This window comes from Saccopteryx bilineata, chromosome 4 (assembly GCF_036850765.1).
Source record: "Saccopteryx bilineata isolate mSacBil1 chromosome 4, mSacBil1_pri_phased_curated, whole genome shotgun sequence".
Classification (NCBI taxonomy): Eukaryota; Metazoa; Chordata; class Mammalia; order Chiroptera; family Emballonuridae; genus Saccopteryx; species Saccopteryx bilineata.
This window is the reverse complement of record NC_089493.1, coordinates 229,300,484-229,326,548: the sequence shown is the minus strand read 5'-3', so window position 1 is coordinate 229,326,548 and position 26,065 is coordinate 229,300,484. Positions and strand designations below refer to the sequence as shown.

The 26,065-nt window shown below is 37.4% G+C and overlaps 1 protein-coding gene across 1 annotated transcript in view; it reads left to right on the top strand.

The window, feature by feature from the left end:
* The first annotated feature begins 1,046 nt into the window (after window positions 1–1,046).
* ST8SIA4 (ST8 alpha-N-acetyl-neuraminide alpha-2,8-sialyltransferase 4) overlaps window positions 1,047–26,065 on the top strand; it is a 97,708-nt gene continuing 72,689 nt past the window's right edge. The window contains exons 1-3 of the mRNA XM_066273903.1: window positions 1,047–1,480; window positions 10,185–10,316; window positions 20,919–21,176. Of these exons, the coding sequence (XP_066130000.1) occupies window positions 1,368–1,480; window positions 10,185–10,316; window positions 20,919–21,176 (503 nt within the window). The 5' untranslated portion in view covers window positions 1,047–1,367. The remainder of the gene's footprint in view (window positions 1,481–10,184; window positions 10,317–20,918; window positions 21,177–26,065) is intronic.

The window sequence follows — 26,065 nt, the reverse complement described above, 5'->3', positions numbered from 1 at the left end:
AGTGGGGAAAGACTCAGTCTGAAGACTGGACCAGGACTGGAAAAGTGTCCCTGCCACGTGAGACAATAGAAATGAGGAAATAGGGAAGAGATGGGGAAAACCAGAGAACAACCATTGAGACTTTTGGAGAAGAGCTTTTCCTTCTTTTCCTCCCTGCTTTCTTCCTTTTCCCCTTCCTTCTTTTCTTTCTTCCTTTGTTCTTTCTTTCCCTCCTTCTTTCCTGTTTTCACGCACGTGTGTGGGTGTACCTGTATTTAAAAAGAAACTCCTTAGTGGTTGCTTTTTTCTCAAAATTCTGTTTCTCCTCAGTGAAGTTTAAGTGAGATTGAAGTTTTCTTGACTTCTGCGTGAAGAGTTTCCAAATGACAAAGAAGGGGAGTCACATACAAACCTAATGACACCTCCGTCATCACTTGTTTCCTGCAAGGTCGTCATCCACCACGCACCCTGTGTGGGAGATAGGCTAATCGGTACACGTGTGCGTTTCTATTTTCCAGATTGAGCTGAGCACGTCCCCTTCCTGCTCCTTCGCCCTCTCACCCTCCTTCACCACTTGGAAGGCATGCGGATGCGTTTGTGCGCGCCTCTGTGTTGAGCAAAAGCTCTTGGAAGAAGCGACCCTTCTTGCAACGCGCTCCCAGCTCTATACGGAGCATCTCTCCAACAAGGAGCGTCTCTGATCCGTCCGCAGCCGAAGTGCCCCCTCCACGCCGATGCGGAGAGGCTATCTAAGTGCTAGGGAGCTGATGCTTCGGTGTTCTGGGAAAGCCGCCCGATTCCTTGCTGGTCGCCCTGAGCTCTCCCGGGTGTGTAGGAATGCTGGTTCCTGTGGGAGTGAGAGTGTGTGCGTGTGCGTGTGCGTGGACGCCTAGAGCTTGTAGACTTCCTCTCTGAGCACAGTGCAGGCAGAGCCGGCAACACTACGCTCCTAGCAGCCGCCAGCAACGCGAGGCAACGGCAGCCTCCGCCTCCTCAGTCCGGTGATTGGCTGGTTTTGCTCATCATTTCCCTGCTAGGAAAAGGGAAGGGCCAGTGAGGACCCCGAACCCAGCTGCAAAAGCGGCCGTCACCTCTAAAGCACAAGGTGTCTTGTCTTCAAAGAAATCTGAGCCCCAGAGAGGCGGCGCGGCGCGGCCCGGCAGGGCCGGGGTGAACCGCGAGGGAGGCGCTGGGCAGCGCGCGAGCCCCGCCGGAGCGCGGCCGCCGAGGACCCTCGCGACTTGTTCCTGAGATCCTGGCTCCACGCTCTCCTCGCGTTTTACAGATTCCGCCCCACACCTCCCGCGACTCTGTCTCCCAAAACGGAGCTTTTACATCCAGAGAAGGTGCGGGAACTGGGGCAACCACTACTTTCCCCGGCACCCAAGATGCGCTCCATTAGGAAGAGGTGGACGATCTGCACCATAAGTCTGCTTCTGATCTTTTATAAGACAAAAGAAATAGCGAGAACTGAGGAGCACCAGGAGACGCAACTCATCGGGTAAATGCAAAGCTTCATTTCAGGATATGACAAAAAGTCAAGCCATAAATTAAATGTGAATATAGACAATAGAGTGAAGGTTAGGATCTAGTATATGTGTTCCTATGAGCTTGTATGTGTTTAGTCTCGTGAATTAAATAACAAAGGCGATTGTTAAGGTGTGTGTGCTTCCCTAGGCGTGTTCTCAGTGAGAAGCGTTCAACTTGCTGCTGTTTGGTGGCAGTGACAGTTGTGTAGGAGCCGGGGTTCGCATGCCAAAGGGGAAGTCACTGCAGAAGTGTCAACAAAGAGCGTGTCCTCTTGTTCTTTTAATTCGTGGGCAGAACTCAAGCGAGATGTCTTTATTCACCATCTGGCTGCCCTTCGTTCTTTCTCTACCTTATCGCTCTAGGAAATTATAGAGAAACCCGGCTTTCCCAAAGGCTGAAGTTCAAGTCCAGAAAGCAGGAAATGTGTCTCACCCCCCATCTTTACTCTTCTCTGGCGTGGGGTAGATTTGTCTATCTTAGTTTGAATTAGAAAATACAGTACACCAAAAATACTTTCTTATTTGCACTTCCGTGGAAAAAACGCATGGGCGTCACGGTTATAGTTTTTATAAACTGAGTAATGTATCAATAGTTTCACACAGACTTTATTTCAGCATTTTTTGTTGTTGTTGATGTTCTAGATAAATTCAACGTCTTCTTACACCCCAGTTAGTTCTCTAAATATCACACTTCCTTCCTCCTTGTCCCCGGCCTCTGTGTCTTTGAAGTTTACCCGGGGGGTGGGGCGAGGGTGGCTGCAACTTTTGTGTTGCTTACATGGCTTGGAAGCGTTTTCTGAGGATGTGAACCTGGTTGTCAACCGTGTTCAAAGTCCTGTTTCGGAAATCCTCCCTCATCCGGAGGCGTTCGTTATCGGAAACTCCACACTGGCAGAGATGCCCGGTTGATTTTTTATTCTCCTTGGCATGTATTACAACTAAGTTAGAATCCTCGCGCGCGCGCGCGCGCGGGTGTGTGTGTGGCATAGGCTGCTAAAACGTGCACACGCACACGAACTTCATGCACTCCATTTGTTAATATTTCTGCTCCACCCTAAGTAATGAGCATTTAAGTGAACAAGACACGGGCTTATCCTTAGGAAAGCAATTGCTATTTTATAGAAAACTAAGATAGCCAGAAGTACAGCTGAAAGGAACTGGAAGAGAATGGAGAGGCTAGTAAGGAATGGCCTGGATGGTTGTTATGCACCAGCAAATGTATCAATGGTCTATTCTGGGATGGAGATGGGGTATCAAACTCTATGGGGTTCTTTACACAGGGAGGGGGTGGGTTGTAAATGTGACCTAGCTCAATTGTCAGGAAAGAAGGACTTTGGGCGGGGGTGTGGGCGTCCCAGGCAGACCTGTGCTTCCCAGTCAGACAAAGGGTCTTTGCGAAGGTGATGAACCGGCGTGTGGGAGACAGGCGGAGGCTGTGGCGCGGAGGTCGAGTCTCTTTGTTCCCTTCTGGGCTGGTGGGCTCCGAAGACAAGCCTGAGCCCAGACAAAGCGGCCCAGCCTCGCCAGGACTCTCAAGGTTCGGGCTCACGGCTCGCCCGCCCTAGAGAGCAGCAGTGGGAGGGACGGACGAGGCGACAGGAGGCGCCCCACGCTGCCGAAACGCCCTCTCCGGGCCTCCCAAACCGCCGGCAGGAAGGAGGCGCGCACCCGGGCCGAGTCTCTCCAGGGAAATAGCAGACGTGGAGCGCCCCGCATTTCAGGGGCGACACCGCTCCTGTGGCCCTTCCTTGGTCACCGCCGGCCGGGGGGCGCTGCCCGGGGCGTTGTGAACGCGGGGACGGGGACGGGCGCGGCGTCAGGCTGGCCCGGCGGGTTCCGCTCTCGCCCTGCGCGGCTGAGCCGCAGTTTCTCCCCTGCTCCGCGGAGAGAGCCTGGGGCGGGCGCTGGTTCCTCGCCTGCGCGCCAGGTGCGCCCCGGGTCTGCCCCTCCGCTCCGGGGCTGGAGGCGAGGGTGTTAGAATGAGGGAGAAAACAGGGGGAAGCCTTCATTGCAGGAATCTGGCCCACTTAAAAGAACATCACTTTCCTGTTCGGCCGGCCAGCGCTCCTCCTCCTCGATTAAAACCCACAGTGACAGGTGCACGCGGCGCGGCGAGCCGGCTGACGGCGCCGCTCCTCGGCTCGCGGAGCCGCCTGGGCCGCCACCGCTCTGCCCTGAGACCGGGGACCCGGCGCTGCCGGGGCGACGCGAGGACAGCCAGTCCCCGACGCAGCCCTTGCCTTTTCCTTCAAGATGAAACGCTCAACGGAAAAGCTCATGATATTAGTTCATGATTTCGTTTCAGTCCCCAAATAGCGCTTCTGGCGGTGGAGTTGACTCATCAAACGGTCACTTCGTTCTCTACCCAAGCCACGTGGAGGGTCTAGTTTCTGGATGAGTAAACTAGAGGGGAGGTTTGGCTCCCGTGCCCGCGACAGAATTCTGAAATGAGGTAAAAGAAGCAGTCTCTGGCCTTTGGGGGGCACTGCGTGCCTTCTGAGTGGGTGATAGATTCGATGAAGGGCCTTCCATATTCCTCATATTTTAGAACCCCCCTCCCCAAATTTCATATTTGATTTCCCTGCTACCATTTTTCAATAGGCAGGCAGTTTCTTTGTCTATTAAACTTCTGCTTCTCCTAACTGAGGTCCCATCTAGAATCAGTGCAGTATTACTTTTACACACAGTGTTGAGCAGTCATTCCGTGCGGAAAAAGAACACTAACACAACTTTCAACAACCATCCACATTCTCTTATGTCCACAGGAATACTAACAGCATGATTTTTATAAAGGAGTACTTTAGAATAGGTAAACTGATTATTGAGCACTTAAAACTGGAATTGCCTTCCATGCAAACCTATTAATTGCCTGGCATGATAACTAGTTAATAAAGTTGAACTCAAAAGGCATTAGGCATATGAAGTGATCTATTCTTGACTGATATTTTTTCTTAATGGGAAAAAATGACACTTGTCTCAAAATTGGCCCAGGATTTTATTGGTTCTGTGTATGCTTTTTTTTTCTTTTCTTTTTTTCTTTTTCTGAAGTTGGAAACGGGGTGGCAGTCAGACAGACTCCCGCATGCGCCCGACCGGGATCCACCCAGCATGCCCACCAGGGGGTGATGCTCTGCCCATCTTGGGGCGTCGCTCTGCCCTCTGCCGCAATCAGAGCCGTTCAAGCACCTGAGGACGAGGCCACAGAGCCATCCTCAGCACCCAGGCCAACTTTGCTCCAGTGAAGCCCTGGCTGTGGGAGGGGTAGAGAGACAGAGAGGAAGGAGAGGAGGAGGGGTGGAGAAGCAGATGGGCACTTCTCCTGTGTGCCCTGGCCGGGAATCAAACCCCGGGACTCCCGCACGCCAGGCCGACGTTCTACCACTGAGCAAACCGGCCAGAGCCTAGAGACCTTTTTATTTTCACTGTGTACGTTATGTTGTCTTACCTAGATTAGTTCTGAAACTTATGACACAATTGACTGTGGAGATAAGCATTCATTCACACTTAGAGTATTCTCATTGTTAGCAGTGTTACTTCCAGATCATTCTAGAGTAGAACACACTTTTGTAGATCAGGAAATCCAGAATTTGCACTTCATTTCACACATTACACTTGGAATTCTGCTAAAAACCATAAAGCAGTAAGTTCAGGTAGTACATGTCTCATCTTTATTGTTAATTGTTTGGCACTTAGGTAATAAAAACAGAAAATTGCCTGCTGTTTGTGTTTGAGCTTATTTGGATGCAAGTTCTTTTCTTTTAAATGACTCCAAAAAATTTTATATTAAGGAGATTTAACCTAGTCCAGAGTAAACACATTCATGCCCAAAGCAAGTCATGAAGCGTTTTTCAGTGGGGGTGAATGCAGGTCTTTTGGGACCTAATTGTATGAAGCAAAATTAGTAGTATTTGGCCTGACCAGGTGGTGGCACAATGGATAGAGCGTTGGACTGGGATGCAGAGGAACCAGGTTTAAGACCTCGAGGTCGCCAGCTTGAGCGCGGGCTCATCTGGCTTGAGCAAAAAAAGAAAAAGCTCACTCGCTTGGACCTAAGGTCGCTAGCTTAAGCAAAGGATTACTCGGTCTGCTGAAGGCCCACGGTCAAGGCACATATGAGAAAGCAATCAATGAAAAACTAAGGTGTCGCAACAAAAAACTGATGATTGATGCTTCTCATCTCTCTCCGTTCCTGTCTGTCTGTCCCTATCTGTCCCTCTCTCTGAATCTCTCTGTCCCTGTAAAAAAATAATAATAATAATTACTCGTATTTGTTACATACTGTAAAATTAATAAAATTTGTATACAGTAGTAACATTACAAATGATTAGTTTCTGTCACTAGTATTGCATAGGTGACCATCAAAGAGGGTTTTCTCCTAACTCTAAATAAGCAGGAATACTTTACAATATGTATTACTTTATGCTACATTATCTTCTTGATGTGTCATGTAATTTACCCTGTAGAAGTACATATTGACTCTTCCTGAGAAGTTAACTAGTTGTAACTTTTTCTTCAAAGTCCTTTCCAGTGATAAAAGTCTGAAATTTGACTTGTTACCAGTTCAATGTAAAGAATTAAAACAGCAGAGCAGCATAGTAGCAATTTAAACCACTTTTTTGTTTGTTTTAAATTTAAGGGGTTCTGAAAAGGCTCCATAGAGCTGGGTACATAATAACAATCATTCTGCCATGTAAAAATGTATCAGTATCTACAGGAATAAAGCAGTCTTCCATGGATATTTAAAAATGTCAGCCTGTGTATATTTTTACTTCTCCCATAAAAGTTTATTGGTGGTGAAAGTAATCATAGAAATCTGTGGTTAGAAAAAGATGATATTCACAGGTCAGTTATTAATAAGATGAAGATTGGAAAGAGTCCTACCCCTAGTAATGTTAAAGGCATATATCCAATAGTGTAAAGATTAACTTCTGTGTATATCCACATTTTCATTCATATGCAGTTATAATCATTAGATATGTAATATAAATAATTGACTTCTGGGCCACTGAGTAGTAAATTGCTCCCTATGTTTTCTGGCATCCCAAATGACCTCTATAAAATGATTATTATTATCCATGCATAGGCATGCCAATGTATCATTTTCATCAGTGGGATAGTTTAAATATTAATTGTTACAGAGTTCTAAATTCTACAGGGAGTAGTTGCATATGATTCTTTGAATTGCTTCAAATTATAAGTACATGTTTAAAAAAGAATGCAGGCCAAAATACCAAACAATAAGCCGCAAATTACAAAATTCATCTAACAGCTGTTACACAGCAGTGTTTCCATTGATAGTAGGAGTGGATTGCCTACATAATAAACAGAGATTTAGACTTCTAATTGAGCAAATAGTCATGTTACCTTTTTTTTTAGTCATGTTACTTTTTAATTATATTTTTGAGTTTCTAAAATTTAAAAGGAATAAATGCAGGTGTTGAAAGGTCTATGCCACAAACAGGTGGGTTTTAGATTCCCTAAATTTGGTTTTACATTTATGAAATTCCAAGAAAATAGCGTTGAATTGACTGACACTGTAGATTAAAGAGAATAGCACAGTTTATTTATTTGATGGAATAGAAAATGCCAGTAATAATGTCTACTCAATAGCTTTTCTACCTACTACAATTTATCTCCTCCCCACCACCATCTCTCAGGAAAGTATTTCTTGTTGAGATGACTCAATGTAATTTTAGATGTTAACATGTCAATAGTGCTTTATAAATCACTTTCACATTCGGATTCCTCACAAAGTCATTGCAAATTAGAGAATGTTATTGCTACTTTCAAGGTAAGATGAGGACTTAGTGGCCTAGAAAAATAATGTTTTCCAGGGTTATACTAGGACATACTATCACAAAGCTTAAAAGTGATAGAATCACCAATATGTCCAGATTACCTGATATTTCAAGGTCTACTTTAAGAAAAGAGCTTTTCCCATTATGCATATATGCCTTCTGTGAAAATAAAAGTACTTGCCTGACCTGTGGTGGCTCAGTGGATAAAGCATCAACCTGGAACACCGAGTTCACCAGTTGAAAACCCTGGACTTGCCTGGTCAAGGCACATATAGGAGTTGACACTTCCTGCTCCTCCCTCTCTTCTCTCTCTCTCTCCTCTCTCTATAAAAGTGAATAAATAAAATCTAAAAAAAGTTATAAAGAAAAGTACAATCTTGGGAGTCACAAGTATACAGATGCAGAAGAATTGGCCAAACATCCTGTGTCTATTGTCTAAACACAATGGGGAGGGATGGGCTAAACTAGAACAGCTTTAATGAGATTTTTTTTCTTTAAATATCACAAAGGTCTTTTAAAAAATTATTTTGGAATTCTTATTTTTTCATCTAAGTAATGTTGGTTTATATTGTTTTAGAAGGGTTTATATTGGTTTATAACATTATATAAGTTTCAGATGTACAACATAACTTAATATCTGTGTACACTACAGCATGCTCACTAGCAAAGATACAATTGACCCCTCTTGGCCATTTCACTCTACTCCCACCCCCTTCCCATTTCTTAACCACCAATCTGTTGTCTGTATCTATGAGTTTGTTATTTTGCTTGGTTTGTTTTGTTTTCTTTCTTTCCACATATGAGTGAAATCACAATCATACTGTATTAACTTTCTCCCTCTGAACTATTTTACTTAGCATAATAGCTTCAGAATCTATCCATGTTGTCACAAATGGCAAGATTTAATCTGTTTTTGTGGCTGAGTACTATTCTATTGTGTGTGTGTGTGTGTGTATGTGTGTGTATCTCAATTATATCTTTCTTATCCATTCATTATGGACAAATAATTAAGCTGTTTTTGTTTCTTGTCTGTTTTAAATAATGCTGCTGTGAACATAGTGGTGCATATATCTTTTTAAAATTAGTGTTTTAATTTTTCTTGTATAAACACACAGAATTGGAAAAGCTGGATTATATGGCAGTTCAAGTTTTAATTTCTGAGGAATCTTTATACTATTTTCCGTAATAGTTATACCAATTTACAATCCCACCAACAGTATACAAAGAGTCACATTTTACAACATCTCCAACTCTTGTTATTTTTTTACTTATGATTTTAATTTGTGTTTACATAGATTCAAGTGTCCCACCGAATATATCTCCCCACCCCCTTATTCCCCCTTGCCCCCTCCATGCCTCCTCCCCCCAATGCCTTCCTCTCTTCTCTCCAGGATTTGCTGTCCTATTCTCTACAATGCTGTTATGTATATATAATTTCAATAATCTCTTTCCCTTCCCAGATCTCATCTTCTCTTCTACTTTCCCTCTGACCACTTTCCCTCTGGTCCCTTTGATTCTGCCTCTGCCTCTGTTCCGTTGCTCATTTCACATTGTTCATTGGATTCCTCAAATGAGTGAGGTCATATGGAATTTTTCTTTCTCTGCCTGGCTTATTTCACCTAGCATAATAGTCTCCAGGTCCATCCATGTTGTAGCAAAAGATAAGATTTCCTTCATCCTCATGGCCGCATAGTATTCCATTGTGTATATGTACCACTGCTTTTTAATCCACTCCTCCACTGATGGACACTTGGGCTGTTTCCAGATCTTGGTTATTGTAAACATATGGCAATAAACATGGAGGTGCATTTCTTCTTTTGAACAAGTGATTTGGTATTCATAGGATATATTCCTAAAAGTGGGATGGCTGGGTCAAAGGGCAGTTTCATTTTTAATTTCTTGAGGAATCTCCATACTGTTTTCCACAGTGGCTGCACCAGTCTGCATTCCCACCAGCAGTGCAGGAGGGTTCCCTTTTCTCCACACCCTCACCAACACCTGTTATGTGTTGTTTTGTTAATAGGCGCCATTCTGACAGGTGTGAGGTGGTATCTCATTATGGTTCTGATTTTCATTCCTCTAAAAATTAGTAATATTCAGCATCTTTTCATATATTAGTCATCTGTATGTCTTCTTTACAAAATGTCTATTCAGATCTTCTGCCTATTTTTTAGTTGGGTTGTTTGTTTTTTGTTGTTGTTGAGTTGTATGAGTTCTACATATATTTTAGATATTAATTCTTTATTGAATGTATGATTTGACTTGATGAAGTGATGGTGCAGTGGATAGAGCGTTGGAGTGGGATTGGAGGACCCAGGTTTGAGACCCCGAGGTCGCCGTCTTGAGTGTGGGCTCATCTGGTTTGAGCAAAGCTCATCAGCTTGGATCCAAGGTCGCTGGCTTGAGCAAGGGGTTACTCGGTCTACTGTAGCCTCATGGTCAAGGCACATATGAGAAAGCAATCAATGAACAACTAAAGTGTTACAACAAAACACTAATGATTGGTGCTTCTCATTTCTCTCCATTCCTGTCTGTCCCTATCTATCTCTGTCTCTGTAAAAAAAAAAAAAAAAAAAAAGAGTGTATGATTTGGTAAGTTGCCATTTTTGTTTTGTTGATGGTTTTATTGTCAAAAGCTTTTTCTTTATATGAAATTGGCTTTATTTCAAAAAGAATAAGTGTAAATAATTGTCCTGAGAAAATCATATCCACTTAATCTTTAATAATACTTTTTGTCATGGTCATATCTCTTCTTCTAACATGTAGAAAAAGTTGTATTTACAATTTGTCAGTATTAATCTAAATCAGATTATGTATTATGCTACTTAAACAAAATGCTTCTTACTTTCACAAAGCTGGCATTTTTATTTTGTTTCAGAGATGGTGAACTGTGTTTAAGTCGATCCCTTGTCAATAGTTCTGACAAAGTCATTCGAAAGGCTGGCTCTTCAATCTTCCAGCACTCTGTAGAAGGTTGGAAAATCAATTCTTCCTTGGTCCTGGAGATAAGGTGAGTTTCTTTAATAAGGAAGAATACATTTCACATCACGTCATTAAATATGTTGGGCTTGGCAAAATTATATTAAATGATTAATTTATAGTTTAAGTATGAATAATTTAATATGAGAGTGAACCAGCTCACTAAATGTACTCACTGAAGAATATAAAACCACAAAACTGAAATCTTATACAGTCAGAAATGTAAGGATGAATATGTAAGTTTGAATATATTGTCTTTTTACTAACAGAATAAGATATTTAAATGAGTTCTAATATTTAACATACTTTTATTTTCTTTACTTGGTTTCTCAGGATAGCCATATATTTTGAGAATTATCTATAACTTTCTTTTTAAGACTTCATATTGATCTTGAGTTGTCTCAAACTATATGAAAATAGGGCGAGCCTATTCAACTATTTTGCTGACAATTATAAATAAATATGACTTACTTTATCTATGTGAGCTCCTATAATAAAACACTCAATAATTATATCATAAATAAGAGTACTGGTTTATTCTTTACAATGTTTTAGTTGAAATAAACTTTTGAAATCAAATGTGGTGTCTATTTATATCCATTATATCTTATTTTCTTCAGTTATAATCTTATTAGTAATAAAAACAGTAGAGCCAGCGCTTCCTAATTATGGGAAAAGCAAGCTGATAATTTTTCTATATAGTTATATTGCTGTATTGGTTGGTAGGTTTTAATAAGAACATTTTAGTAAATCAGAACTCTTTTTAAAAGTTTGAGAGAAGTTAGCTTTCTTAGGTTGTCTCCTTCAATAGCAAAGATCTGGAAACAGCCCAAGTGTCCGTCAGAGGACGAGTGGATTAAAAAGCTTTGGTACATATATACTATGGAATACTACTCAGCCATAAGAAATGATGACATCGGATCATTTACAATAACATGGATGGACCTTGATAACATTATACAGAGTGAAATAAGTAAATCAGAAAAAAAACTAAGAACTATATGAATCCATACATAGAAGGGACATAAAAATGAGACTCAGAGACATGAATAAGAATGTGATGGCAACAGGGGTGGGGGGTGAGGGGAGGGGAGATGGGGCAAAGAAGGAGAGAGGGGTTGGGGGAGGGGAAGGGCACAAGAAAACCAGATAGAAGGTGACAGAAGACAATTTAACTTTGGGGGAGGGGTACACAGCACAATCAAATGTCAAAATAATCTAGAGATGTTTTCTTTCAACATATGTACCCTGATTTATCAATGTCACTGCATTAAATTTAATAAATTAATTTAAAAAATGTTATGAAAAAAAAAGTTTGAGAGAATGACCATTCATTACATAATAAAGTCATTGAATAATTCTAGTATTGGGAAAATGCTAATTATTCAATTATTGTATATTAACACAGTTTTTTTTTTAATTGTAGTTAGTGGTTAAGAGAATAATCTGCTAATCTGTTTGGGTTTCTACCTAATCACTTCTTAGATCATACCTATATATAATGTAGAGTATTAAAGAATTAAAAGAAGAATTAACTACATTCATCTTTTGAGTATGCATAACAATTTATAGAATTAGTAACAGCAAAAGCACTCCCTACATGTTGAAATATATTTGAAAGAATGTCTGGAGATGGGTCAGGCAAGTGTAAGACTTGTTTGTATACTTTGTTTTAAAACTTTGGTAGTGACTGGAAAGGGAAACCAGAATCAAATCACAGCAGTGTCAAGTGATGTTATATATATAATCATTTATATGTAAACTATTTTAATTTATATTTTAATTCAGGGAGAATAGTGTATATTTGTAGGTAGAGTACAACAATGTGAAGATAAGTAGAGTCTGATGACAGTTTTTAAATTGGTGTCTTTTGCATAGAATGTGGTCAGCAAACAAGATTTATTTCAACTGGATAGGAAAAAATTAAAGCCAATTTTAAAAATTAGGAGGCTCCTTCTAAAAGTAAAGATTTTTATTATTTTTGAAAAATAAAAATTTTTGACAACTCTAGGTTCCCCTTAGGAACTATTTGGCTGAAGCCAGCACTAATCTAGAGACACTGATGTTTCCAGTTCGACACTTGTACCGCTGAGGCACCCTTCTCTCATAATACCTACCCAGTATTTTCATTATCCCACACTTAATACCCATATTTGAATTTGAAAACCCTATACGAGATAATTATGAAAAAAAAGCCACAAGACGTAGGACTAGATGAGGTCATCAATACAGATGTGGTTTAGTTTAGAACAGAGTAAAAATTCACATTTCTTGGAGGTAGATTGGAGAGTCATTATAAAAGAAAATATTTGTAGCATTCTTGATGTTGGCCAAGACTTAGAAATAACTAAAGTGTCTCTCAGTGAGTGATTTGATGAAGAAGATGTAGTACAAATATACCATGGAATACTACTCAGCCATAAGAAAAGATAAAATATTGCCATTTGCAAAAACATGGATAGATCTTGAGAATATCTGCTAAGTGAAAGTTAGAGAGTCAAGAACGATATGGTTTGGCTCATATGTGGAAAGCAAAAAATGAACAAATAACACAAACAAACAAACAAAAACTGATAGACACAGCCAAGAGTATGGTGGTTACCACAGGGGAATGTAATAAAAAAAAAGGGTCAAACATGTGGTGGCTGATGGAGGATTTGACTTTGGATGGTAAACAAGTGGCAATATCATAGAGTTGTATATTTGAATTTTTATAATTTTATTAACCAATGTTAACCCAAAAAGTCTAACAATAAATAAATAAATAAATAAATAGGTAATATTTCCTCTATAAGGATGCCTTGAGAGAAAACTTACAAATGGAATGATTTGGCAAGAAAGGGGGCAATTAGTTAAGGCTATAGAGATCAGGTAAAGCTGTGTAATATAAGAAAGCAAAGTAAAAAAATTTTAATAGTTTATTGAATGTATCTAGACATGCTAAGTAAAAATTAGATAAAGTGAAATCTAATAAGTAAATAAAATAGGTTAATTGGCAATAGCTTAATTAATGTATCTGGCCATGCCTTCCTAGTAGTTATACAAAAATAAATACTGCAGGTGTTCATGAGGCTACAGAAGTATGTTTTTCCTATTTTTAAGATATTCAAGCTAAAGGTATTAAATATAAATTAACCCAAGCAGTGAATTGTTGCAATTTTATAAATTAATGAGGGTTTTATTCATATCATTGAGGAGATCTATTTTCAGTTATAACAGCTGATTATCTGAGTGAAATATTAGTATTCTTTTCATAGGGTTCTCCTTAACAGATAAAGAAGTAAACAATAAAACATTAAGCAAGTATTGAATAATATATACAAAATTGTCTCTTAAAAGGAAATAATAATTTGTAAAACCATTATTGCAAAACATGCAAACAGTTCATTAAATTTATAATTATTTATAGCAGTAGTGAGTAATCATTATTTATCCATTGGACACCTGTAATAAAATATTGAGAATACAAAAATTGTTAGCTTTTTAAAAGTCATACTGGAAAATAATTGTATTTTGGATTTTTTTCTTTGTTTATTCTCCACATCTATAGTATTATATTTATAGAAGACTTAGTGTCTGTTAGTGGGTGTGAGCATATTTTACAAGTGTTTTTAAATTTCTTCTTTGAAGTTTTTAAGACATTAAAACTAACCATTTTTTATCTTGCATGAATAAATCATGCTTACAAACGTTTTCAGTTTAAAAATATCATTGAACTAATAATGTTCTTGTGACATTTCTAATTAATCATTTTTCTTTTTAAAATGTAACAATCACTGAAGATAAATTGATAAATTGTTATACCTTACATTTATAGATATGCTTTTCTTTTTTGTTGCTAATTCTTTCAGCCTTGTATGCACTCTGCTACTTTTTAAGCATATCAAGAATTAATTCATATGTATTCATCAAATAACTGTACCTTCAGGGAGTTGTCTAAGAGAGATGGTTTAATGTATTAGCTCACTGTATTTTGAAGATTTATTATAATTTAGAGGAATTTATTTATTCTATAGATAACTTCATAATTTAAATTATTAGCTTGGTTATAGGCTTGATTTTATTGGCACTAGTTTATTCTTTATCATTGTAAAATAAGAAATGACACATTTAAGAAGTGAGTAAATCTGTGAACATTATACTGAGATATCATTTGGTTATGTCCAACACTTGTGACTTGCCTTTCTTTTTTTCATCTTTAAGTTGCTTCTTGTGTGTTTTTAATGTTGAATAGAAACCTAAAGTATTACAATATCAAATATAGATGTATGGGAATGTACAAGCTCAGTTACTCATCAGGACAGATTAAGCACATCAGAGAAGAAATGTTTTCAGCTTTTAGAATTACCAGATATCAAAGGTCCTAAAAAGAAAAGGCTGGCAGGTCAACTAAATATAACTCCAAATTTATATGTGCTTACTGGTAAAAAGGAATTTGCTGTTGCCTTCATTGATTTACTTTATAAAAAGGTCCCCAAATAATTTGTTTTGTAAGTGACCAGTAGAACAAATCTTTGATCACACAGCTTCATAGTGGTAGAGTCAAGCTTCTTAGCCCAGCCTGTCTAATTGGAAAACTATATTTTAATACCGAACTTGTATACTATTAAATACATCTTTATAAAGTACACAATAATTTTTATGCTCTAAAATAACAAAATAAAAATATATAAGGTAATATGCATCCAATATTACCAAATGCTGGGTCTAACATTAAATGGCCATCTGAAGTGTAAATTAAACTAAAAAAAATGCTTTTCTTTAAGCATTTTGAGACAATTTTGCCATTTTATTTGATTGTTTTTAGGATTTTTCTTCTGATACCATAAAGCAGTGGTCCCCAAACCCCAGACCGCGGACCGGTACTGGTCCGTGGGCCATTTGGTACCGGTCCACAGAGAAAGAATAAATAATTTACATTATTTCTGTTTTATTTATATTTAAGTCTGAACGATGTTTTATTTTTAAAAACTGACCAGATTCCCTCTGTTACATCCGTCTAAGACTCTTGATGCTTGTCTTGGTCACGTGGTACATTTATCCAGCCCACCCTAAAGGCCGGTCTGTGAAAATATTTTCTGACATTAACTGGTCCGTGGCTCAAAAAAGGTTGGGGACAACTGCCATAGAGGACCCTAAACTCAGAAACCTGAACAAACGATAGGTTATGTCCATTCAAAATTCGAAAACACATTGCTCATGGAGATAATCTTTTTGAGACAATGAAAACAATGTGGGTTCTTTTTGCCTTCTGTAGACATAATAAAACGCTTGGCATTTAATTTTTTTTTATTAGTAAACCATGTAAATAACAATTGAATTGATTAAGCAGTTTTTGGTCTGGAGTCAAAAGTTTGCAAAAACTGATTTCTAATATATGTGTCATAACCTAATTTACTTCTCAACTTGTGATGCATTCCAACTGTAAGATTTGCTTACGGTATTTGATGATGGAGTCAACAATGTCATTTAGATTAAATTTAGTTACCATGGCACGTATGTTTGTTTTTGATAAGAAACCTACAGGGGAGAGAGTGGCACCTGGTGATAGGTTAGCTGCAGTTAACATTTCACAGGTGAAAACAATGTTTTCTCTGAAACAATTAATTCTCCAAAACTGCAGCTGCTATTTCAAGTGAAGGGTGATGTTGAAAGGGAAGTTCTAGTTTAAGAGTCAGTTGAAAAGTTTCTGTTTAGAATCTATTTCTGTCAGTTAAACCATCTAAACTAACCTTTCAGTTTAAGTCAGTGTTGCCTAACAAAAACAGATCTTTATGATTCTTTAGTCTCACTGAAAGTGAAACACATATTTTCAGCTTCTTTCAGTTATCTTTAACATTAAAACAGTTTTTGAATTTAGGAGTGTGCTTACCTAATGGAGTTTCAAAAGTTACATTATGCTCACAAAATGACAAAGGCATATAAGGACTCTTTGTGGATGTTAAATTACACTCAGAAAAGACAACCCCTGCTTTAAATATCTGGTAATAAGTTGACCACACATAGGAAAATTTGTACAGCATGTCCTTGAATAACATGGTTTTATTCTATATCATTCAGTTATGACATTGATAAGAAAAAAAAAATCAATTCCCAGCCGGGACCACTGTCTGTGTGGAGTTTTCATGTTTGTTTTTATGTTCATCTCATGCCTGCGTGGGTTTTCTCTGGGTCCTTCAGTTTCTTCCCATGTAAGAGACATGCACGTTAGGTGAACTGGTGTGTGTACATTTTCCCAGAGTGGTGTATGTGCATGTGAGTGGGCCTAAGATGGAAGGATGACCTGTCCAGGGTAGTGCATGCCTTGTGCCCTGAGCAGCAGGATGGCTCCAGCCACCTAAGACTCTAATCTAGAGTAGGTGGGTTGGAAAAAAATTCTATTTATTTTTACTCATCCCTCTTAAATGTTTGTAGAGCTCACACTTATTTGAGTGATTAATACTTGAAAATTTTTGAGGTTTATTTAGAAGCTTGGTGATGTTTTTGTGACCAGACATATATTGTAGAAACTTAATTTATATATATATTAATTATCTTTAGCAAAATTGATTTTGTTATATGTCTCCTTTCCCTTGAAAGTCATGGTTTCCAAGAACATATATCCATGACTTTAACTGAGGACATACTGTAGTTCAATCTGCATATTAAACATTAGCTTGTGTCAATTTATGTTTCTTTAAAGCCAGAAATTAAATTAAATTTTCTTTCTATTCCTTTAATTTTGAAGTAATGTTGTTTAACCTGCTCTTTTCATTCAGTTATCTTCTGAGCAAAAGCATGTCTGTTCTCCTTGGTGATACCTAGTGTTGTTTCAGTTCCAAGTGTAAGTTCAAGAAGTTTTCATGCTTGACAATGACATTTAGTTAATAATTATACTTAAGCACTAGTTTTCTACTTTTTTCTACAGTCCAAACAACTAGACTTAACAAATCCAAAGAACTTGTTATAGTCCATTACATCTATAATTTAAAAAAAAATGCCTGCAGCCTGCTAGGGGTTGAAGGGGAAGAACTAACCTTTTCTGTTTTCAAAAAAAATATTAACCATCAAAGTCAAAATATTATTCATTTAATAATTATTTTTAGTCTTTCTTGCATCCTATGTCAGGAATCTTAGCTCAGATAATTTTCTATGCATAGATTAAAGCCCTAAAATGTAATTAAAAGTTTGATTTAATATAAATAAAACATACAGGAGACATTTAAGGTTTTTTTCCCCTTCCTTCAGTTTTAAAAAGCAAATACTACACTAATAATTATTCTGAGTTTTGCCTAAAAACTTACATTTTAATATTTTGATTAGTCTATGTGAATTGATATTTTTATTCTGTCTTGGAAAGCACTTTTATTATTTTTACTGCTGCCATTTTAAAAAATAAACTAAAAATTGCCTATAACAGCATTGGAACAACACATACAGAATAGTGTCATCTGCACTTATTAATTATTTATCTCATTAAGCATTATCTGCAGTTAATAATTATCTCTTTAAGCATTATTTTCTTCTAAGGGTAGGGCAATATGAAGTCATTCTAAAGTTTTTGGAACTTTAAGAGTCCACTTTTTTACATCAATTTTCCCTGAAAAAATGAAAGATATCCATTGATAAACAGAATTTTTAAGACTTAATGCTTGAAAATATTTTTGTAGCTCTCTATTGCACAACAAAATTTATGTTATCGGAAAGTCCCTCTTGCAATCAGTTGACAAGCATTTAAATGTTAACTTTGTTCATGAGTAAAAGGGATTTCCAAACTCTGAAGAATATTTTTTTAACTTTGGACCTGAAATCTATTTACTTCATGCTTGCAAACATGCCACTACTTGCGAGTTATATCTTCAGGTATCGACTGCCACCTTTAAATTATGTTCAAAGGGAAATGACAATACCATCTCATTCGGTGATTTGACCACATCCGTGTAGTCTTTGTTTTAGAGCAAGCCTTGTCATTTTCACAGGAAGTGAAAATTTTTGGTTGAAAGACAAGTTCGAGGCATTACTTTTTTCCCCCAAAACAAATAAATTATAGTTAATAAGTATGTATAAAAGTTTCTGTGAATTGCTGCTCTTGGTGCGAGTTCATAACTTGTATAAGAATCATATTTACTTAATTTAGGAAAGGCTTCTCAATTTATATGCTCTATAGGTGCTTTATTCACTGGCAATTCTCTTCTCATATAAACTGTATTTTATTAAGATGAACTATTATAATGTCTGATAGTATTTCTATTAATTATCAAATTTCATTTGTAGGGCCCTTATTCAGGTTTTCCAACATAAATTTCACTTATGAATGTGTTATTCCAAACATTTGAGAAAATTTTTTCAGAAAACACTTTCTTTTTCAGAGAAATGATGGACATATCCCTTATAATATCTGATGAAATAAAGGTTGTAATTACCTGATTTTTTAATTATACCACACATTAAACTGTAACTTATTTAAAGCAAGCCAAAGTAAAGAAAACAAAAGAAAAACTATATTAGTTATTTTTCATCTCTTTGCTAGTCATGCTTCTGACTTATAAGTGTGATTTGGAGAGTTGCCCCTTGGGTGGAGTGATGGGAAGAGACCATATTTTGTGCTCAGTAATAAAGCATATGAATTATGATGCTGCTTAAACAATAATAGTCCTAGAGGAAAAATATTTCTCTCATATCATATTTTGAATGTTATAATAATGGTATTGTTTTTAGCTCTAAAACTACAATCTTCAATAAATGTATGTTAATAAATAATATCTAACTTTCAACCCAGAAAAGAGCTTTCTCAGATTGCTTCTAGCTGATATAAGTTTGGTAGCTTAAGGATCAAGTAATTCCCAGAATTTGTAGGCCAGATTCATAGTTTCTTTGGCAATGCAATTCCTTCAAGAATTTATTAGGCTCCTGGGCTACTTCATTGTCTTTAGTTCCTTCTATAATTATTAACCCCACCCAAAAATTTCTTCTGAACGTGGCTCTTTAGTCTCTGGCTCCCTCAATTTAACAGCAGTTGCTCTGAAATCATTTGAATGCCGGGAAGGCAATATTTCTCTTGCTGCTGGGATGGCTCTGATTTATAGTTACACCTCTTGCTTATCAAGGAATTAGAAACATTTAGAAGGTTCCGATTACTAGGGTCTCACACAGTCAATACATTTTTCTAAGCTTATTAAAAATTTCTTTCTTTTTCTATTGAATTTATTTGGGTGACACTAGTCAACAAAATGATACAGATTTCAGGTGCCCAATTCCACAAAGCATCATCTGTACACTGCATTGCGTGTTTGCCACCCAAGTCAAGTCTCTATCCATCACCATTTATCCCCCTTCTACCCTCTTCCGTCTCACTCCACCCTTCCTTCCCTCCCCCTTGACAATCACCACACTGTTGTCCATGTCCATGAGTTTTTTCTCTTTTCTTTTCTTTTTTGATCAATCTTTTCACTCAAAACTTCCCCTGACAGCTGTCAGCCTGCTTTCTATTTATAAGTCTGTATTTTGCTTCATAGTTCATTGTGTTCATTAGATTTCACATAATAGCAAAATCCATATGTATCTTTGTCTGACTGACTAATTTTACTAAACCTAATGATCTTCAGGTCCATGCTGTCACAAACATAAGTTTTCCTTTTCTTTTTCTATGGCTGAGTAGTATTGTATTGTGTAAATGTACCGCAGCTTCTTTATCCACTCATCTACTGATGGACATTTGGGCTGCTTCTAAATCTTGGTATAGAGAACATAGAGGTGCATTTATTTTGTCCAATTAGTGTTTCAGGTTCCATTGGATAAATTCTCAGAAGTAGAATAAGGCAGTTCCATTTTTAAAGTTTTGAGGTAATTCCTGTTGGGAAAATAGCTGTGTTAGGCTTGCTCACTTGCACTTTGCATGATTAGTGAGTGAGCATGTAGCAGAGCCACATATGCATAGCTTCTATAAGGTGCTTTTCTTCCTCGCCGATTGCTTGCCCACCACTCCAAAGGGCAGTTTTGCTGTTCATCTGCCTGCTGTTGTAAGGTGAGGTGGTTTTACCCTGTTTGCTCATCGCCGCTATTGGGAGAGACTGATAAACGCTTTCTGGCACCACAGTTCTTCTGCCGTCTGCCTGAACCAGTGTGACCTGCCTGGACACAGCATCAGCATTACAATTCCATTCTATTTTACACAGTGGCTGCACCAATCTGCATTCTCACCAACAGAGCACAAGGTTTCCCTTTACTCCACATCCTCACCAACGCTTGTTGTTTGTGGAATTATTGATGATAGCCATTCTGACAGGTGTGAGGTTATAACTGAAAACTGCTCTTGTTTTAATTTTGCATTTCTCTGATTATTAATGTTGTTAAGCATCTGTTCATATGTCTATAGGCCTCTAGTTATTTTGATAGATGAAGGGGCCTTTTTCACTCCAAAAATAGGTTTATATATTGTATTTACTTAGGAAATCATAGAGAAACTATATGCAAATGATTTTTTAAACATAAATTCTTTACTATAGAATCTACTTAATTGGTTGCTCTAATTACCAACTCACAATTTAAAATTAGTAATTTACCAATTTACATTTCATCATACAGTACTTTGAAAATGTTAACACCAGTTCTTTGATTTGTTGTCACAATGGAAAACTTTGTATTTTAAATACAGGAAGAACATTCTTCGTTTCCTAGATGCAGAACGAGATGTCTCAGTGGTCAAGAGCAGTTTTAAGCCTGGAGATGTCATCCACTATGTGCTTGACAGGCGCCGGACACTCAATATTTCTCAAGATCTGCATAGCCTTCTGCCTGAAGTATCACCAATGAAAAATCGCCGATTTAAGACTTGTGCAGTTGTTGGAAATTCTGGCATTCTGCTAGATAGTGCATGTGGAAAGGAAATTGACAGTCACAATTTTGTAATAAGGTAAGCTTTCTTCTTTTCCTAAGGATTGTAATTTCTTCAAAGATATTTAATTTAGAAGTACAAAACTGGCAGAAATGTTTAAACTTAACATTAATACTAAGGACTATGAAAGCTCAAACAAGTATTTACTTATGATATCTTTTTCTATGTAGTATCCAAATTTACATATACCCTAAAATCTAAAATTTAAAATATTTTATCAGTTAAAGAAAAGATGCATACCAGAATACTTTTGCCAAATGACACTTTTATTAGATTTAATATTACATAGAATGTGTATTAGAAATATGCACCTGAAACCTGTATTATTTTGTTAACTGGTGTCACCCCAATAAATTCAGTCAACAAATATTACATAGGAAATTCTTTACTTAATATTTATTCTTTATATTCATTAATTTATTATTAATGTATTCATGAGTATGAAAAATAATTATATTTGTGAATGAAATAATTCACCTAATTATATTCATAATTATATTTCTATTAAATACATTATATTCATTTATTTATGAATATTAATATGTAATGAAAAAAAATAGCATGACCAGGCAGTGGCACAGTGGATAGTATGTCAAACTGGGACACAGTGGACCCAGGTTCAAAACCCCAAGGTCGTGGGCTTGAGCGTGAGCTCATCAGTTTGAGTGCGGGGTCGCTGGCTTGAGCGTGGGATCATAGAAATGACCCTATGGTTGCTGGCTTGAACCCAAGGTCACTGGCTTGAAGCCCAAGGTTGCTAGCTTGAGTCCAAGGTTGCTGGCTTGAGCAAGGGGTCACTCACTCTACTGTAGCACCCCCCCCCCCATCAAGGCACATATGAGAAAGCAGTCAATGTGCAACTGAAGGAGCTGCAACAAAGAATTGATGCTTCTCATCTCTCTCCCTTCCTGTCTGTCCCTATTTGTCTCTTTCTCTGTTTCTCTCTCTCTCTCTATGTCACAAAAAAATGCAATGAGTACTAGACATGTCAATTTACTTTTTAATGATAATTATTTAGCAGATTCTAAAAACATAACTTAACAAGTTTATATTTGATATATTAGGCCAAATTATCTTCATTATTCTTTATATGTGGTACTTGTATATGTTAACATATTTTACTTTTTGCACATAGTTAAATATACCTGTCTGATTTTCACTGATGGTCAGATATTTGATAAGTCATGTGCTTGGTTAACTTTTAGTTAACTAATAAAAAGTACCAGTAGAAATGGGATTGTGATGACATCATAAATATTAGCAATTTTTAAGCCTCAATTTATATATCTGAACAGATATTTGGCTTCTTTTAGTTCTTCAGGAAAATTTTCTGAATGAAATATGAAATATCACAATATAAAAATAGATTCAAAATATGCTGATTTGTCATATTCACAAATACCATGAATTCTTGAATATGCTGAAATCCAGCCTGTGAAAGTATAGATCTTGAAATAATATTTTCGAAATATAGTATTAAAAATAAATATAAATAGCTACATACATTAGTCATACATAGGAAATAATTTTTCATAAAATAATAGCCAAAAAAATCATAACAGAAGACTATCAGTTGAACTTAATTCACAACAATGAGTATAACTATAAACATTTTGTCTTATTATCTTACTTTTTCTCAGATGAATGCAGAGCCAGAGATTCATTTAAAATCAGTTGGACCTTTAAAACTTGAACTTTTAAAGTGATTAGACTGAGAAAAAACCCTAACAAAATATAAATATACTAACAAAATTGTATCCAAATAGAGGGTAAAATTTTTTGATGGGGAAGTAGAAGTAATGAGCTTCAAACATTGAAGTCAGTGTAAAGTATGGTTCTAAAGAAAAAGCAAAACTAGAATTTCTGAAAATACCAAACTCTGAGGGTAGGTAAGATAAAGAAGTAAAGGTTTTGGACCATCCTAGAAATTGTTTCAGTATAAAGAGAATTTCTAACTTGATTAATACTGGAGAATATAGGAGCCAAGTGTGACTGAATCCTTGTTCTTCCATCCCTCTGCTTTAGCATTGGGACATATATAACTTGAATTCAGCCCCATGTCTGACTCTGAAATTAAGACTGTAAGTATTCACTGACACCTCCATCAGATTACATAATTATCGCTTCTTTCTTGTGATGGAAACAATTAAGATATAGTATTTCAGCAACTGTGAAATTTATAATATAATATTGTTGAGTATAATCACTATGCTCTGCATTAGAGCTCCATAAGTTATCTACTTGTTTTAAGTCCTTTACTAGTATGTGAGCATTTGCAAATGGTAGAGTCCTCTTCAAAATAGACCTTCAAGAAGTATACTTTTCTAAGCTATGGTATTTAAAAACTTATTTAACAAGAACACAATGGTGACCAATCTTATGAGTCTATAACTGTGTTATAGTCTTACAAAGAATTATTTAAAAAAATGAAGAAAAGCAGCCCTGGCCAGTTGGCTCAGTGGTAGAGCGATTCCCAGCCAGGGCACACAGGAGAAGCGCCCATCTGCTTCTCCACCTCTCCCCTCCTCCTTCCTCTCTGTCTCTCTCTTCCCCTCCCACAGCCAAGGCTCCATTGGAGCAGCGATTGCCCGAGCGCTGAGGATGGCTCTGTGGGCTCTGCCTCAGGCGCTAGAGTGGCTCTGATTGCGGCAGAGCGATGCCCCAAGATGGGCAGAGTATCGCCCCCTGGTGGGCATGCCGGGTGGATCCCAGTCGGGCACATGCGGGGGAGTCTGTCTGACTGCCTCCCCGTTTCCAACTTCAGAGAAATACAAAAAAAGAAAAAAACAAAAAACAAAAAACAAAAAAAATGAAGAAAAGCATGTAATGAAGGCATGTAAATTATCACCATAATTATTTTTCTTTTCTCCTTATAATTACTAGTCTACAAAAATAGAACTTGGAATGCTTTAAAGTATGTATTAGAAAAGGAAGCTCAGGATTGGGTTTCTGACAAAATACACACACATGCACACACACAAACCTTTATCAAGAGTGCACTTATCATAAAAAGTAATATGTATGCAGAAAAACTATCTTTGTTATACAGTAGCTAAGTAGGGAATTCATTATTTTTCAGTCTCACGGACACAGGCATCTTCACTGACACAACATTGAAGATCACTCCTCCATCTTCTAAAGCTCTTCTTTTCCCTGGCAGTTTGGTCAGTGTGTGCCAGAAACCATTTCCTTCCCCAAGTATTGTGGCCTTTTGTTATTTTACAGATGTCCCTTCTACCTTAGAACACCAAGATTTTGTTTGTTTGTTTGAAAGTTCACTCAGAGCCTCATTCCTTGAAATAGTTTCCCATCCATATAAAACTGATTAAAATTGTTAAAATTTTATTAACAATCTATAGAGTCTTTCAAATTTTTCACCTTCCTGGAGATGTACTGCATGTGTATCTGTTTAGCCATGGACAGTTTTGGTTGGTTGTTTGCATGTATAACCCATGTTCTCAGTATGTTTGTTTCCCACTTTCCCTGTTAGATAGTAAACTTGTTAGGAGAGAGATAAATCGTGCCTGGTTGGCTTGCAGAGGACGCTAAATAGTTCAATGATCCATTGGATCAGATTAACCATTTATTATATTCAAGTTGACCTCTAACTTTATAAACCAAAGCATACTTTTTAGATAAAATCTTCATTCAGTTCATTATTAATTAGATTTTAAACTTTACCTTTATTTTTTGTAAAAAGGCTTTAAAGAAATAAAATGCTGACTTTTTTTTTTCTAATGGTAAACCAGAGTGTATTTTCAAATGCAAAAGGAATTTCTTGTTCCAAATAGTTTTTCTATTGGTGGATGAGGCTAAGGGGTATATAGATGGCATTATTGGACTATAAGGTGTAGTTTTTGAAACATTATTATTAATATCTCACACAAATATTTACAATAAGTCTGTGAAAAGTGCCCATATTGTATGTTTGATATATAATAGTAACTCTATATAAATACAGACACACACATACTTTGTAATGCATTTCCTTTCTTAGAAGGGATATTCTTGGCCCTGGCCGGTTGGCTCAGCGGTAGAGCGTCGGTCTGGCGTGCAGGAGTCCTGGGTTCGATTCCCAGCCAGGGCACACAGGAGAAGCACCCATCTGCTTCTCCACCCCTCCTCCTCTCCTTCCCATCTCCTTCCTCTCTGTCTCTCTCTTCTCCTCCCGCAGCCGAGGCTCCATTGGAGCAAAGATGGCCTGGGCGCTGGGGATGGCTCTGTGGCCTCTGCCTCAGGCTCTAGAATGGCTCTGGATGCAACAGAGCGACGCCCCAGAGGGGCAGAACATCGCCCCCTGGTGGGCATGCCGGGTGGATCCCGGTCGGGCACATGCGGGAGTCTGTCTGACTGCCTCCCGGTTTCCAGCTTCGGAAAAATGAAAGGAAAAAAAAAAAAAAAAGAAGGGATATTCTTTCAATGGCTATTAATTAAGTGCTGGTTTTAGTGGGGTACTACACAAAATAGAAGCTCTGATCAATATCATTACATGGTGTTTAATGTTAAATAAATAAATGCAAACCAAAACATAGTTTTAATTCTCTAAACACTGACTAAATAGTAAACTGATTTTTAAAATCTAGGACTTATATACATATATACCTAAATAACAAAAAAATAAATAAGAGAAATACTTTTATTTCTTAATAAAAAATGTCTGAAATCATAATTCAAATAATAGTGTTATATCTACCTAGTCAGTGGTTTTTAAACGTGCAAACCTCAAGATTCCTAGCACACAGTTCCTCAATTAATGAATGCCATGTTGTAGGGAAGGAAGTTCAGCCAAGACTGAGATTCACGGGTGGTCAACCACTCAAGTTGAAAATCCTTACTTCTCTTGTCCTGCAATCCTCTCTGATAGGAAAGATTAATGAAGAATGATAAAGCATTTGTGTTGTTGTTTA